General features: G+C 45.9%; 1 protein-coding gene across 4 annotated transcripts in view; it reads right to left on the reverse strand.

The window, feature by feature from the left end:
* The window catches only part of DDX23 (DEAD-box helicase 23), an 88,220-nt gene that overhangs the window by 67,811 nt on the left and 2,589 nt on the right, over positions 1-17,820 (reverse strand). For all 4 annotated transcript variants that reach the window (XM_085872345.1, XM_085872342.1, XM_085872343.1 and 1 more), the window contains exons 2-6: positions 13,016-13,191; positions 12,645-12,701; positions 11,170-11,266; positions 9,468-9,533; positions 9,051-9,189 (exon numbers count right to left, since the gene is read on the reverse strand). In XM_085872345.1, coding sequence (XP_085728471.1) covers positions 9,051-9,189; positions 9,468-9,533; positions 11,170-11,266; positions 12,645-12,701; positions 13,016-13,161 — 505 coding nt within the window. In that variant the 5' untranslated portion in view covers positions 13,162-13,191. The remainder of the gene's footprint in view (positions 1-9,050; positions 9,190-9,467; positions 9,534-11,169; positions 11,267-12,644; positions 12,702-13,015; positions 13,192-17,820) is intronic.

Raw genomic sequence — 17,820 nt, forward strand, 5'->3', positions numbered from 1 at the left:
TTGGTTAGATCGCCGAACTCTGGAGAGGCCATTCTGAGGCTTGAGTTGGGCCTCGACACAGGACGTTAGCTCTCCCTTATTCCCCTCCGGGAAGGGAACGTAGGGGTTGGGAGTAGGCTAGGTGGCAGAATAGGTTAGCCGAACAAGGACAATAAAGGGGGTTAGGGGACGATTTATAGTGGGGAAGTAAAAATAAAAACAACAAAAAAATAAGTTGGGGCTAAATTGGGGTTTGACAAATTAAGGGAGTGGGTATGTACAGTGACAGGCAAAGGCGATAGGTGGGAGGGAGACAGGTAGGTAGGTCCGAGCCCGCCTTCCAAGTGGCCAGCACCACCGCACTCCCTCCACCAACCTCCACTGAACGGCAAGAGCTGGCCAACTTCATCGGCTGGCCGTGTTTTGCTTCGAGGCGGAGGCCGGCCAACTTCATCGGCAGCTGTTGTTTTGCTGCAAGGCCTGTGCCATCGGCTGGCCGTGTTTTGCTTCAAGGCCTGTGCCGGCCACTTCATCTGCAGCTGTGGTACTTCAAGGCCTGTGCCGGCCAGTTCATCTGCCGGCTGTGTTTGCCTGCAGCGGCCTTCTTCTGCGGGCTGTGTTTGCCTGCTACCTTTGCCATGCCATGCCCACTGCCCACGTTCACCAGCCCCGTTCAATTTTTGCTTTGCCCCCCCCTGTTCATTTCCATGTGCGCCAGGATCGTAAAAGCAACAGTTTGCAAGCTGCAAGAACTGCCCTGTTGGCAGCTACAACACGGGCCTGCAGTGGCGGCCCGTGCACCGTGTTTGCGTTCACTGCATTCAGTTCAAACCGTTCATGCATCCATTCGTTGTGCTCATTGCGTGTGCCACTTGAGCTGGCACGGAGACTGCGTTGTGCAGCCCAAGCACCGTTGTGGTTCACTGAGTTCAGTTCAAAAGGGAAGGCCTTGGACTGCGTGTGAGCAGCCAGCCACGTTCCCTGTCACCTGCATTGTTTTGAGCCAGAGACTGCATGTGGGCAGCCTGGCTCCCTGCTAACTGCTTTCTTTTTGCAGAGTCAATGATCCTGGGCCATGGTTTAGTGTAAAATTTGTAAGTTAAGGTTAAGATGTACTGTACATATGAGTGCGCCCCCGGCATGTATGTCTTAGCGCCGGCAATTTTATTTAAGTCGTCCGTGTGAGTGAGTTTGTTTAGATAGTTACGCAGCCCTTAGGTTATTTATTTTGGGGACACGAATACCATGAATGTCGCACTCAGGGATCCGTAGGTAAAATGTACTAGGGGAAAAATACACATGATGGCACACGAAAATTTGACGACTCGGGACGAGTCTGTAAAAAGGGAAGGGGGTAGTGTTGTGGTTACCAGATTCGCAAACCACCATTCAGGTCCCTTAGGTGAGGTATCTCGGTAAGTGCATGTGTAGTTAGGCCCAAACCCGTTGTCTAGTAGGAATACATGTCATTTATACGTGCTGCGACTCTTCAGGATAGCCGTTTTTCTTTTACTATCTTTATTTTGGACCAACCGCCATGATCACAACCACAACAACGACCACCAACCACAACGCCGCTTCACCACAACCGCCATGACCTTTACCGTCACAACTCGCCACCATCGCATCACCGTCATCTCGCGCCACTCATGGGCACCGATGCTGGACTCGTGTGGGGCGCACGTTGAACAGCGTGTACAAAATCACGGATTTTCTGCTTCAAAAACGGATCCAAAACGACACACGCCCACTTTTTGCCGTCCAATCGGTGAGCGAGGGGCGAATTGGCCCCGCCCCCAGGGCGATCGATATATGCAAATTTGTGGATCAAAAAGCCTTCACGCCCACTTTTTCTCGGGCCAATGGGGAGCGAGTTGAAAGGTCAAAGGGAGGGGGTCAAAGGCGAAGTTACGGGGGGATAAAAGGACGGTGTTCGTCAGTCAAAAGAGTAAGAAGTCGGAACGAGGAAGAAGGGAGTCGTAAAGGTCGGAACGAGGCGAAGGAGAGTCGGAACGGAGGGGACGAGCTGTGGAGAGGCGGCGAGTCGGACGAAGGGTGCTCGCGTCGTGCAAGGAGCTGCGCACCCCTGGGAGGCCGGCAGCGCGACCTGGCCGAGGTGGAGACGCTCGTCGCGCAGATAATAAAGATCCTCTATACCCCGAGCATCAGCAACCCCCTCCTGTTCCCCCCGCGCTGAGATAGTGCGACCAAGGGGGCCCCGTTCCCACCCCCTGCCAGGCACTGTCCACGAGGCCCGCGGCTGCGGGGCCATCGCCGCTCCGCGTCTCATCACCAGACGGGTAGGCCCGACCAGGTCTCGGCCCCAGGCCTACCCCATTCTTGAGGGTATTTCTTTTCCTTGGTTTTGGGTATGTGTTGTCGGCGCCGTCTGTGAAGTAGAATTGTATAAGTGTTGCCGTGTGCTCGGTAGTCGGAATTAGCTCTGCACTGTGTTTTCACTTTTATGTTTGCTTTTTGTGTAAATGGAATTGTGTTTTCTTTTTTTCGTGTGCTTTTGGTGGAATTGTATTTGTGTGCTTCCCGTGTGCCGAGAATAAATGTGCTTTATTGTTGAACTGTTCTCCCGCTTCGCTTCGTCTTTTCCTCCATTGAATCCCCATCTTGCTTCACGTAAAGGGTTGGTAGTGGGCTGAATACGCCCGATAATTAATCGAACCGTCGAGGTCGACGATAACACCGCTCGGTTATTCTGATAGTCGGAACGGGTCGCTTAAGTGGCCCGTGTCCGAAGTCGACCTGCGGCGAGGTGCGATCGCCCGGTCTACCCTCCGCGTGGGTACTTAGGTAGTTCGAATTTGGCGAGCAACCCTATCCCACGCGGGGGCTGATTGGCTCGATCGCGGTGAGACCGAAAGGTCCACCCGTGACTGGTTCCCGGCGTTAGTCCGAGAGGGTCACGACTGGATTGTCCGTCCGGTGGGCGACGTGCCGCGATTCGAGTTACGTGGCCGTCGCACGCCGGCGGGCGCGAAATCCGCAACAATATATATACATATACATATATATATATATATACATATATATATACATATATATATACATATATATATATACATATACATATATATATATATATATACATATATATATATATATACATATACATATATATATATATATATATATATATATATATATATATATATATATATATATATACACACAGATATTGTTGCAGTTCTCGGAACCGCATGCCTCCAAGGCAATGGCATCAACATATAGTGATCCCAAGTCAGTTATTCCCAAGACAGATATTAATATACATTTAGATAGTCCCTTCCCTTTTACCAGTGGGTCAAATGGGACATGCATTGCGGGGATCTCATAGCTTGGTTTGCTTACACCACAAAACTTCATTTATACTCTTCTTTTCTGCTTATCCCTGAGGTAAACCGAATTTGCGTCCTCGCAGAAGCCAACACGTGCAGCACGTGCCACGGCCGGGGGAGGGGAATAGAAAGCTACAACGACATCACGAGCATCGACAGCGCAGCTGAGAGGAAATGGCGATATCCTCGGACGAACCTCTGCCGCAAGCTCGAGATGATCGTCTGACGTTTCCAATGATCTGTGATGAGATTGCCGGTTGCATTGAAAAGGCATACGAATGAATATCTCTTAAAGAGGCTGCACGGATGTTGTTTTTGCACAACACAGAAGCAAATGACCCAATATCGGCAAGAGCGTGGCTTGGAGCTTGGTGCCAATAGCTACATCGTCAGAGGCCAAAAATAGTAAAACGACAACCACGCCACGTTGTGCATGATACAGGTGGTGCGTACTTTTCAACCCATTTCTGGACTAATTATATCGGCATTCTCTTTTCCCTCCATTTCTCCATCTGACATATATCTATATCCTTTTTCATTCCAAACCTCCATCTAATTATTATATCCGATCGTTCCCCTCACATACTGACACAGATAGGTGTTGGCCCCGTGCACACGATTGCAGAATCGGGTGAACGCGAGCGCTGACCACGTGGGCCATGGCGGATCCGCACGAACTGCACGAAACATGCATGGATTTATCCGAACCCTTTACCGTCGATCTTCGCTGGCGGCCGCGGGTGTTCCCCACAGACGGCGGATGTTTCCTCGCCTTTCCGGCCAGCTAAGCCGCGATCAGGCCTAGCATGCTGCACAGTCCGGATCGCTCGGGCCGCGTGACGCATCACAGAGCAGGCATTGATCAGCGCTAACCGGAGGCACCCGGGCAGGTATGCGGGACCGACGCCACTCTCAGCCGGTCGTCGGGGCACGGTCCGGGAGTTCGCACAAGGCAATTTATGTCATGAGGTCAGAGCGAGACATTTTCACGACTTGGGGGCCATCTTGCCGGAAGTGGAATGTTACCGCTTCCGGCCATCGCGGCCGGGCCGCACGGGGGATCGGGTCCAATCGGAGTGCCCCATTCGGGTGACGACGCATCGCTTCGTGGTGGCCCCCATCCCCGCGCTGCGGGGCCTAAAAGGTCGGAGGGGGCAGTTCGTTCTCTCTTTTCCCTTCTTCGTTTCCCGCACGCGCTGGACTTCGTCATCACCTGGACTCCACCCTCCTGTCGTCATCGCCTGTACTCCATCCTCCAACTCAAGTCCCTCCTTCACGCCGATGGTTGCGTCTTGACGCTAGCTGCACGAAGCCCCACAAAGCGAGAGACGACGTGCCAGCTGTCAGGGAGGTATCACACCACAGTGCAGCCCCCCAAACGTATTGGTGGCGCGTTCGGTTAATCAATTGTACAAGGTACCGAGAGACTGTAGCCTCAACTCAACCCATTTCTGGACTAATTATATCGGCATTCTCTTTTCCCTCCATTTCTCCATCTGACACTTATATCTACCTGTATACCCTTTTTCATTCCAAACCTCCATCTAATTATTATATCCGATCGTTCCCCTCAAATCCTGACACAGATAGGTGTTGGCCCCATGCACACAATAGCAGAATCGGGTGAACGCGTGCGCTGACCACCTGGGCCATGGCCGATCCGCACGAACTGCACGAAACATGATTGGATTTATCCGGAGGCACGAAACATGCATGGATTTATCCTTCTTCCTTAAATAACTTCTCTTCATTAGTGTGTGTGTGTCCGTGTGTGTGTCTGTGTGTGTGTGTGTGTCTGTGTCTGTGTGTGTCTGTGTCTGTGTGTGTCTGTGTGTGTGTGTCTGTGTGTGTGTGTGTGTGTGTGTGTGTGTGTGTGTGTGTGTGTGTGTGTGTGTGTCTATGTGTGTGTGTGTGTGTGTGTGTGTGTGTGTCTGTGTGTGTGTGTGTGTGTCTGTGTGTGTGAGTGTCTGTGTGTGTGTGTCTGTGTGTGTGTCTGTGTGTGTGTGTGTGTCTGTGTGTGTGTGTGTCTGTGTCTGTGTGTGTCTGTGTCTGTGTGTGTCTGTGTGTGTGTGTGTGTGTGTGTGTGTCTGTGTATGTCTGTGTGGTCCTGGCGCCTGTCCACATAAGTTAAGATTGCAGAAGATTATTATTTCGCATTAAGTCTGCTCTGTCTCCTTTCTGTAAGTTTCTTGTAATATTGCCGCACCTCTCACCATTCTTTCTCTCCCTGCATTACACACCCAAATAAAACTATTCCCTGTGCCTCATAACTTTCCTCGCTTGTAAATAAATTATTATTATAAATGTTCCCAGCTCATTTTTGTCTTTTCTTGCATTGATCCAGCATGGTCCGAATCCTAGCTTAGCCGGGACTTTATTCCCAGCGATCCGTTCCTTTTAGCTGGTATGTCCTTGGCAGTGTCGCTCGGCTACATCCGATCCGGTAAAGTGATCCGGTTCGGAAAAGGCGTACCGAGGGCGTCTTCCCCGGTAATTAAACCACGTGATTAATTAAGTAACCCGGTTACCCCATAGTCGGGAAGTCGAGTTATTAAGCGGTTGAGTTATTGGCGTCCACGATCGGTTAGCGACCCGCCACGTCACAGAATTATCCGTGTGCGACGGCCTACCATCCCGGGTAGTCTGATGCGAGACAAGATAGCTTCCCCCCCCCCCCGGTGGTCTTCTCACACGAGCCCCGGCCCGCTATAACATATATATATATATATATATATATTTATATTAATATATATATATATATATATATATATATATATATATATATATATATATATATATATATATATATATATATATATATATATATATATACACATCTACATGATGACCTCACAACTCGACTCAAGCAGCCACCATTACACCAAATGCAAAGCACCAATGGCCAGCAGGGGGAGAGAGAGAGACAGAGAGACAGAGAGACAGGGAGACAGAGAGACAGAGAGACAGAGAGACAGAATAAAATTGCACATTTTCAGTGAGCCAACCACTGTCCGACGCTCCGCATGATAATGCAGGGCCAAATGCAAGCGAGTGGGGCCTGGACTTCAAGTTGAAAGATATTGTTACGGCTGTGGAAATTCGCAATACACCATAAAGGGTCCTCAGGTGAGATATATCGGTAAGCTCATGTGTCTTTAGCCCAAACCCGTTGTTTAGAGGGAATATGTGTGATTCATCCGGGCTGCGATTCTTCAGTTAGCCGTTTTTCTTTTGCTGTCGTTATTTTGGTGCAAGAACAACAACGAACATCGCCACAACCAACATCTCAATGATCACGCCATACACTACACGACGCCAACAATCACGCCATTCACACCACGACGCCACCTTCCACAACTACGCTACCACCATCTTCGGCACTCGCCATTCAACGAGCACCGTGCGGTCACGATCTCCGCGGGATGGATGAAAGGAGCGGAGTGGCAGCAGCAACAATGGTGCGAAGGGGCATCTCCCGCCCGAATCTTCTTTCCCTCGTCGTACGGCGCGTGGAGAAGAAAACCAACAATACCTGTGGGGTTTTCCCGCCATTTTTCCCCGCGCTTGGTGAGAAAGGGGGAGGGGTGGCGCGTCCTCTCCCGATTGGCGGATGCGCGGTGTGACGCGGCCGGGGGAGAGGAACGCCCCCTTCGAGGCATTTTCTGGAAGCGTCTCGAAGGAAGGAGGAGCCAAGAACGGGGCGGGGCGCAGAGCGGAGTGAAGGGCGGAGCCCGACCCTACAAAAGGGTGGGCGTGGAGAGTCCCGGTTCCCTTGTCCCTAAATGAGAATTGTCGAGAGTTGTTGGAGAGTCGCTGGTTCCCTTGTCCCTGAATGAGAATTGTCGAGAGTTGTTGGAGAGTCCCTGCTTATGGTTCATTCATTCGGAGGAAGAGGTTGAGGTTCTGTTCGTTCGTTTGGGTCTGGTCGTGGTCGGGTGAAGGTCGTCGAATTGGCACAGGTCGTCGAATTGCCAAGGGTCGTTGAACCTGGTCCCTGGTGATTGTTCCTGGTCAGAGGGTCGATCTGAGTCGGTGCAGTCCCGCGACCCCACTAGTGGGACGGAGCGCCTGCCATCCCCCCCCCCGTCCACACCGAGATAGCGGCGAAAACCCAGCCTATTCCCCCAAAACCCCGTCCGAGCTGTCGGGCGGATGGCACGTGCAGGCGCGAGGCACGAGCCCAGTGGACCACGCCGGAGGGACTCGGAGTCGCGGTCACCAAGGGCTGGACGACGCGCTCAGGGAATTCACAACTTCCTTTTCTTTTGGGGTTTTGTGTAAATGTCTGTGGGTGGCGCCAGTCTTGAGAAGTAGAACTGTATTAAGTGTTGCCGTGTGAATTGCCTTATTCGGTTGTAGATCTGCGTTGGTTCTTTGCTTGTGTTTTTCTTTGCATAAACGTATACGTGTATTGCTTTTGTTCCTTTGTTTTACTGTAATATACGTGCCTTCCGTGCTTCCGTGAATAAATGTGCTTGGCCGATTGTTCCCCGTTTTGCTTCGTCTTTTCCTTTTATTGAATCTCCATCTTGCATCACGTAATGGATTGGTAGTGGGGTTAAAACGCCCGGTAAATAATCTGAACCGTCAAGGTCGACGATAACTCCGCTCGGTTATCCCTGTAGCACGGAACGAGCCGCTTAAGTGGTTCGTGTGCGGAGTCGACCTGGGGCGTGATACAACTCCTCGGTACGCTATCCACGCGGGTACTTTGGTAAATCGACCATTCGGCGATCAGACCCTATTTCGCGCGGGTAGAATGCGGACTGAGTTGTGGTGAGGTTAAACCCCCATCCGTGACTAGCTCCCAGCGTTTTTCCGAGAGGGTCACGACTGAATTGCACATTCGGTGGGCGAAGCGGCCGCTATTGGTTACACGCGGTCGTTCGCACGCCGGCGGGGCGCGAATTCACAACAATATATTCAGTGACACGCTCACCAATTGGCTTAAGCATTCAAGAAAACACTCCAATGAAACGGTTGATAAGGAACGGCTGCCTTGACAAGCGATTAGCGATCGCTGATCGGTCATATAAACACCATTTACCCGGAACGTTAGGCGATGTCCGAATTTGACAAATGAACATCTTTTTCGCAGTTGGAACCACTGCTGAAGTCAATAAAGAAGTTTAAATTTTGAAATTTGGCTCAGATCAAGAGATTCTAGAGGTTATAGCATTTGCGGAAATGAAATAAAGCCACGGATGCTGGCGTTTCCGGACGTTTAGAAGCACTGCAATGTATCCAGAAATATGTTGGTATGATGATCAGGCATTCAACGATATGAGTGAGAAAAGTGAAAAAAAATTGTGGTTAAGAATCCGTTGCAGCCCGTTCCTATAATCAAGGCATTCTGAGCAGGCCAACGAAAAAAAGGCAAATTAAGACCCCACGAGGGACAACGTGGTGACCATGGATGAGCCTTGATAAAGGACAAGTAAATGAGGCCTTAACTTTCTTTAAAAGAGGTGTTTAAATTAACAAAAACACCCAATTTTCATTGATGCACTTCCTTGGAGTTCTCTTGGTCTGCATGCAACATTACATGGCTCGGTTACATCTAGCCGCTAGGTTACATGGTTTTGGAGTTATGGAGGGGACACACAGACAATTATAGATATTTTGGGGAGACCAATGAATGCTAACAGAAGCGCTGAAATACAAAACTTTCAACAGTAAGTTTCTGCGAATTTCTGACAGGTAAAAGCAGGCCCACCTTACCGAGCATCTTCTTTCCTTCCTCCTGAAAAACCATTCGCTTCTTCCGCTCCTCATCTATGAATCGCCGCTGCTCATCAACCTGTTGCTGCCGTCTCCGCAATGCCTCCGCTTCTCGCTCCTCCTTTGTCAAGAACTTGGGCTAAAGTCAAAAGCAAAGAAAAGTGTTGTTAAAAAAAAACACAGATATTTGTTCCCACAGCATCTTGAAGCAGAAGCAACACTAACGCTTGTTCAGCTTAGAAAAAGAACCTTCCGATGTTCCACTTTCATTCTCATGAGATAAATAATAAAGATGCAGACCATAGAATATATTAAATGTCATAAAACCTTTAGAACAGCACTTCCAGCTCTCCCTAACTAAAAAAGCAATCACATCCAAAGGCATTTCAGTAACAATCACTGCAGTCTCCCTCATACCTTTTGTTCAGCCTCTTGCTCAGCCTTCTTCCGGGCAATCATTTCTTCCAAGGATAAGGGTTGTACCTGGGTGATGAAACCGAGGTAAGTTACAAAAAAAGAAAAAAGAAAGAAAGAATGAAACTGGTGAAGGAAAGAATCTGTCATGTGAGAACACACAATATACAGAGACATGACAGAAGTAAATAGACACTTTAAATTTCTTGATTTCATCTATTAAACATAGTTTTACTCAATGATTTGTAATTTTATTCGACTATTTATTTTCAGAAATGAGTTCCTGGGTCTTGTATGACAAGTAACTATGCCTCGAACCCAGGAGCACACAAAGTTTCCGATTTTCAAAGAGGACAAATTATTGGCCAATCGGAAGGTGGAGTCAGCCAGCGTCAGATAGCTCAGAACCTTGGCATTCCGCTTTCTACGGTCAATTGGGTGATTGTGCAATTCGCCAGCGAAGGCACGGAATCCACAGCTTCCAGTTCTGGTTGATCTGTGCCCTCAGAAAGGTGTCTTCGAGCTGTCAAGCGGTCCATTGAGAAAACTCCCCGTTGCAAGGCAGCAGATGTTGCAGAGAAGGCCCAAGTTAGCTCAAGAACTGCAGTGCGGTACCTTCATCAACTGGGACATTATGGGAGAGCAGCCAGGAGAAAACCTCTTATTGGACCAGCCAACAATAAAAGGAGAAAGAAGTGGGCTGATGAGATGGCCAACAGGCCCTTGGAGTTTTGGCAAACTTTTTTTTCAGATGAGTCCCAATTTGCTCAATTTTCTGAAAGTGGACGCATATGGGTCTGGAGACTTCCCAGTCAAGAGTTCTCTTTGAACCTATTGCAGCCAACTGTCAAACACAGTGGTTTTTCAGTGATGGTGTAGGGAGCAATCTGGAGCAGTAGTCGGTCAGAGCTTGTGGAGTGTGCTGGCAACATCAACATGACGACACACATTTCTATTCTTGAGGATGGACATCTCCCTGTCTTCTCCACTGGTCAGATGGTCAAAAAGAACACTCTGTTCATGGAAGGTGGAGCTCCATGCCACAATGCAAAAAAGACCAAAGACCAAATAAAAAGACCAAAAACAGACCTCTGGGCCATATTGGATCGAGCTGTGCGGAAAAATTCCAGGAAACCAACATCACGGGCAGAATTGCAAAACCTTTTGCGTGAAACCTGGACAGAAATCCCACAAGAGAACATTTCAGAACTCGTTAGTTCTATGCCTGAAATAGTAAAAGCATTGAAATCTGCAAATGGCAAGTCCACAACATACTAGTGAATGGATTAAAATGGATCAAGTGTTCAATAAATAAATACTTTAAAATTCATGGTGTCTATTTACTTCTGTCATGTCTCTGTAGCCAAAATATAATGAAAAATTAGTCAAGCTGGTGAAGGCTAATGTTGATCTGCATCGGCGGACAGGTAGAACAATGTATGAAATCAACAGGACATTGAATGAGGTTTGCTCACATGAAGAAGTTGAGGTATCAGGCAATAACCCTTTGTTAGAGCAAAAGAGGGTTTTTGAGACATCAATGAGGGTAAACAAGTTGCATATTTAACGAGGATAACTCTCTTTTGCTCTGATGATGGATTAACGCATGAAACGTCAGCTTCTCCTTGCTTCCCATAGTAGTTAGCGTACCTCAGTCAACATTCTGTCAATTTGATTAATCGGCCAAAATAGAATCCATAACCACCTTGTGCTTCTTTCCAAGAACCTCCTCATCCTCATCAGTTTTTTCTTGTTTTAACTTTTTGTTTTCTTTCGCATTTAACTTCTTGGGTGATCGAGACCTGAAAAGAAGAAGAAAAATCAAAATATAAAATTTACTGCAACCAGTAAACGAGCCGTATATCACAATGAATTCACGGATAGCAATTATCATTATGGGCAAGCAAGCTGCATATTTAGATATTCATTGATTTTTCCATTTCAATTACCCGACTGCACTATTGCTTTCTCGGCAGCCGTGACCACCTACAGGACGCACTCGGATGAGCACAGCCAAGGTGGCAGCAAACCACATCGAACTCGAGCCATAAGCAAATATACAAAAGCAACATTTCACCAAAATACGTCAGGACAATCGCTGAATTTGGAAGCCAGAGCAGCAGTCAAGTATGTGTGCATGTTGAGATATTGCATCAAGCACATGATGATCAACCAGTAGAGATTTATGGTGCAGCGAGCAGTAGAGGTAGCTGTAAAAAATTTTTACATCGCAAGATAGTGTGAAGCACAGCACAAAGCAAGAGCAGAATTAGTCATTGACGTTATCAGGCGTGGTGATGCCAACAAACGGTGCTTTGTTTAACTACTCTGTGCAAAGTGTACCATGTTTGGATTTACGTCAGCAGCTTCGTCGCACGGAATACTTCCACCTTGCTGCTGGAAATTAACAAGCTAACAGAGGTCAGAAACCTTGTAGAAACTGCTCGCCGCAACCAAGGAGTCTTCAAACAGATGCGTCAGCCCCCAATGAAGATGGCGTTTTGATGAATGCCGAGCCTCTGAGAACGTCCTCATAATCTAAGGGATAACAACCCCAGGGCACAGCACAATGTGATGCGATGTCAGCGAAGCAACGACACCAGCGTCTCTCCCCTGTTGCACCTTCCTTTATCTCAGTGCCTTAACACCAGATATCGATCTCTCATTCCTTGCCATTTTTTGTCTGTCGATGACAGTCTTTCTTCCTCATTTCCATGTACCTTTGTAACCTGCCTCTCAGTCATGTCGCTGCCTCGTAAAAGCCAAACACACCGAACAATGACCTCAAGGGCCTCGACCTGCCCAGACAAGCAAATCATTGCTCTACTATGAAGACTGTCGGTAATCTTTGTGGAAAGTTGTTTTACATGCTGGCTGTACATAACGGTTTTTGACAAAACAATATTGTTCCTAAATCAACCGAGGGGTTAGTTGTTCATTAGTTATCTCATAATGAATGTTAGCGCAAGTGATTTGTAACCAGTTAGCAACGACAAGGATCTCAAGCTCCTTGTCAACATAAGCCCACTGACACACACACATGATCAAAATGAATGTCTCTTTAAAACTGACATTTTAATGGAAAAAAATGCAAATAAGGCATGATAATTTTCATGACCATTCACTTAAAAATGCGATGATCAACATTTAAATGAAAAAAAATACCACATTAGGTCTCACCTGGAACGCTTTCTGCTCCGGTCCTTCTCTCGATCCTTCTTGTCACGCACCTTGTCTCTAAGAGAGAGAGTGAGAGGGGGGAAAGAGAGACAGAAAAACAATTTTAGAATCCACATGCTTACCTCTAATATGTGATGCACACAAATTTCCTCCTTTAAAGATGGCACAAATTACTAAACATCATGGAAACAAAACTAAAATTCTGGAACACTGTCATTTACAAAATGTATTATGTTTTAAGCCAGTTTTATGGCAGTCTGTAATGTAATTTAAAATGTTCAGACATTATACAAGGTCAAGAAGCCAAGCTCTTCAAAAAAAACAAACAGAAAGGATAGAAAACTAAAAGGAAAAATATAACATCCGCTCACTTGTGGGCATCCTTCTCCTTTTCAGGAGATTTACGTTCCCGCACATGGTCTCGCTCCTTGTCTTTCCTCCGTTCTCGAGTCTTCTCTCCTCGATCTTGCCGTCGGAGTCTTCCCGGAGAACGATCTCGGCTCAACACATCTTCCATGATGCAAGAGCCACCTCCAGCGGCTTCCAACTACAGAGAAGATCCAATCACAAGCGCATCGTGTTTACAAAGTGTGCAAGTGTCAGTGACCAAGGGTGTCATTATTTTTACTTGCTTCGCAAGCAGAGATCCTGATGAAAACAGCACAGAAGAAGAAGAAGGGTGGTGTCGCAATTATAAGTTCTAACTGGATGCTGTTTGTCAGAGCAAAGGAGGGTTAACGGTTAATGATTTCTAGGGAAATCTATACAAGCGATATTGTTTCGCGGCATGGGGTCCTGGAAGTATTGTACTGATCGAGTTTACAAGTATGAAATAGCACAATGAAGATACTATACTTTACTTGGAATCATGTTGGTGTACTATTACTGTTGTGAAAGATTACGGGAAAGTCCAAGAGAATGCCCCCTCAGATGGTAGAATTTCATATTCATGCCCCAGCTCTAATTTCAATGAGATTTTCATGTCTGAATGTGACATTTTATTAATCTTTCAAAGAAAATGGCAAAGTCATAGGTTTCAGGTGTGAAATCACGAAACTAATTTACATATATGCAAATTATGTGTTCGGTCTGGAACAATTTGAAATGGTGATGCAGTAAATTAAACCAAACTTTACAAGCTTTTTACATGGACATGAATACTCGACCATGCCCTTTTTAATACCAAGAGAAAAAATTGTTCACTTCATTAATTATGCAAATTTGACTTGTTCTTAATAAGCGATGTCCCATACGTAACAATTTTACACGGATTTTTTTTGAGTTACACTAAAAGCTTCAAAAAATATTTAATGACATTTTCTCGAAGTTATAATCCATCATTTGTTGGTCATCTATCCTGTATTTCTCGGTTAAAATATGTGGATGATTAGTTCACAAGTAATTTTTATGTTATGTATGGGACATTGCTTGCAAAGTCTGTGGGAAAGACGACTTCAACATCGCCAAGATGTGACCACTACTTTGTCCAGTCGACATTTTGGGCATTCATGTATTCTCATGAGACCTGTCCTCCACACATGGCCCAGTTTAAGGCAGACTAAACAATATGGGATCATTCCATTTGTAAGGGCCCTGTCACACCTTGACGTTTTAGCCAGCATATGGCAAGGTATCAAAATGTATGTAAAACGCTGGCGTACGCTGAACTATTGATGTTTTTTTTCCAGTTTTGGACGTATTCATAACGAGTTGGACGTCTGCATAACGTATTAGTAACGTACACAGAACGTTTCAATAACATATAGATAACTTATATCAACGAATGCCGAGAGTGTTGTCGGCGTTCACAACCTTTGCCCAACGATAGTCTAACTTATGCATAGTGCGCGGCAGCGTATCGCCGATGATCACGTGGCCTAGGCTATTGATAGGCTGCGGCTCGACAATTCAAAGCATAACCGCAATAGACATCGAAGTGTCAAGCCGCCGTCACACCTTGACGTTTTAGCCAGCGTATGCCGACGTATGAAAATTTGCCGAATACGCTGGCACACGGCAAATACGTTATGGGTAACTTTTGTATACGTTAATAGCACGCTGAAGCACGCTGGCATACGTCGTAGTACGCCGAGTACGTCGACAAATTTTCAGCATGTTGATAATTTTTCGACATACTCGGCGTATGACACACGTTCCGCATTCGCTGGCCATAAGTTGTAGGCACGTTATGCAATCGTTGACACACGTTACTGATAAGTCGAAACACATCGAGGTAATGGTTAGCGTCAGTGTTCCAGACTCTCTGGGTTTTTTTTTTTCTTCAGTATGATGGTGATGTTGACACTTCGATTTCTCGTGACGTTATGATTTAAATCGTTGAGCGGCAGCCTATTAATTATATTATATTATAACCGCACTGGAAATCGAAGTGTCAACATCACCATCATACCGAAGAAAAAAAAAAACAGGGAGTCTGGAACACTGACGCTAACCATTACCTCGACGTGTTTCGACTTATGAGTAACTTACAAGTAATGTGCGTCGATGTGTGTCAACGATCGCGTAACGTGCCGACAACACGTTACTCATAGGTTAGAATTAAGTTTCGGGTATGCTAAACATTACCTCGACGTGTTTCAACTTATGAGTAACTTACAAGTAACGTGTGTCGACGTGTGTCAACGATCGCGTAACGTGCCTACAACCTATGGCCAGCATTATGCGGAATGTGTGAGACATACGCTGGCATACGTCGAAAAATTTCAAGCATGGAAAATTTGTCTAACAGCTCGGCGTACTACGACGTATGCCAGCGTACTACGACGTATGCCAGCGTGCTCTTAACGTATAGAAAACTTAACCATACGTATTCGACGTGTGCCAGTGTTTTAGACAAATTTTTCATACGTCGGCACACGCTGGCTAAATCGTCAAGGTGTGACAGGGCCTTAAGGAGGGGGTGTAACCTCCTTTTGAAGAAGATGTGAGTTTTTGTTTATCATTATTTCAGGCACCTCGAAGTCTCTAGTTTTTCTATGAAACAGAGTGGAATATGTATTTCCCTTTTACAGAAAATTAATACCTTCTTATATTCCCTTGTGCAAGTAGAAGTCGTCCATATGATAACTACGTCGCCAGATTTGATATTTCCAGTGGAGTTGATAAATGTTTACATCTACATTCTACATATACATTACTTCTGTTGAATGTACAAAAGCCCTGAGGTCCTGAGACAAATCAAAATGAGCATTTAAAAAATAATTAATTACCAACAAATTACTCGATGCAAATTCTTTTGTTTATTTTCATTCCTTGTACACACACTAAAACAGATCTGTCTGTCCTACGTGCCCTGTCCGGGTTTAATCATTTTATATGGCACATTTTTGTAATCAGATGATCACTTTGTTTCATATCCCACGACCTTTCATTGCTGAGTTTCTAATTGTTAAATGTTGGATCTTTGTGTCAAAATATGCTCAAGCCTGTTGATTGTGTTATGAAAGGCAATTTACAACAACAATGCACAGATATATCGCATGTGAAGCCGATGGGAAATTTTGTCCCAGACATAACGCGTCCTTTGTTAACACGAATTAATCTCTCTTGAATACTGTCGATTTTTTTTCTGTAAGATAATTTGTGACGAGTTATGCAAGTGTTTCGCCTTTCTCCACACTGAAAATTCTGGTTAATGATAAAATACTTTCAGAGAACTTTGAACTTGAACAAATTTCTTTGAAAAATTGTTTATTGTGGTCCCATACGTAACGCACAATGTTCGAGTTAATTACATAATTATCCCAAGAATTAATGACGTATAAATTGTTGTGGGTATTCTCCTTGCAGATGCCCAACATTAGAATGAAAATCACTGAAATCAATGACTATCTTAATTGCTTTTCAGAGGGATAAACTTTCTGAATGTCCCATATGTAAAGTGCACAAAATCTTGGACTTACCATTACAGGTCACATCACATCTGTAATCAGCCAGCAGCTTGCAGTTGATTATATTCATTATCTTGTGAATTATAATTGATTTCCAAAAACAAAAATCCCTCTGAACCAACTGTGCATTTGATGAAAAATAATTGCAAATCTGGCTTTGGCTGTGTGTGGTAGAAGTGAGGCATGATCTCCGGTGATACAAGTGTTTAAATGATGATCAGGATATCTGGGGTGTGTTCCGTAAGCGAGCAGCTTGCTATGGCTTGCCAAGCCAGTCATTCCGTATCGACAGCTTTGCAAGCCGCTTGACAAACGGAGCAAGTGATTAAGAGAGGTGCTTCGTTACATTGGCAAAAATGGCCGCCATAGTCGGATTGAAAATGATACTACAACCGATGAAATATTCACAGGCATGCCCCAGTTATGGTCACAATATTATTGAAACGTGAATTTCATACTTTTTTCCCCTACTTTTCATCCTGATTCTTCAAGATCAACACAAATGCAAACCCCCCACCCCAAATGCAGTGGTGGGTCCACAGATAAGCTTGGCAGGGAGCTCCTTCTGACTCCCCATCTCCACCTATATTTCCCTCTTCCTCGTACTCTGTAACCGCTGCTAACACAACAAACTCATTCGGAGAAGTTGTCACAAGAGGATCGAGTAAAACTGAAAACGACAGCCCGGACTTGTGAGAGTACCGCGATAGTATCGTTTCCATGGAGACCGCCATGTTGTTAAGCGGTGCCGAGCACTACGTTCTGTGGTTGCTTGAGGGCTTTGAACCAAGCGGGTCACTCAGCAAGCGATAGCAAGCAGCTTGCTAACGGAACACACCCCTGGTCAAGAATACAATAACTGAACCATTTTACATTAATCAAAAGCGATTTGCTTCTGAAAATTACAAAATTACACAGCAAGTGTCAGCATTCATTAAACCTTGGCATCGTGAGATGTGCGCATGCAGTTATTTACATTCGTTTAACATGAACTGGGAAATGGGAACACCATTCAAATGGTACGATGAAAACAGCACAATGGCATATTAAAACCAGCGCTTGCATCCAGTTACCAAGCAGCGAGGTAGCGCTTGCCAAGGCTCATGCCCCCGGTGCTGTACCCAGTTACCAAGCAGCTAGCTAGCGCTTGTCAAGCTTCATGGACCCAGTGCTGTACCCAATTACCAAGCAGCTAGCTCACGCTTGCGAAGCTTCATGGACCAAGTGCTGTACCCAATTACCAAGCAGCTAGCTAGCGCTTGTCA

This window comes from Eptatretus burgeri, chromosome 3, assembly GCF_056783735.1.
Source record: "Eptatretus burgeri isolate ZD-2024b chromosome 3, Ebu_testis_v1, whole genome shotgun sequence".
NCBI lineage: Eukaryota > Metazoa > Chordata > Myxini > Myxiniformes > Myxinidae > Eptatretus > Eptatretus burgeri.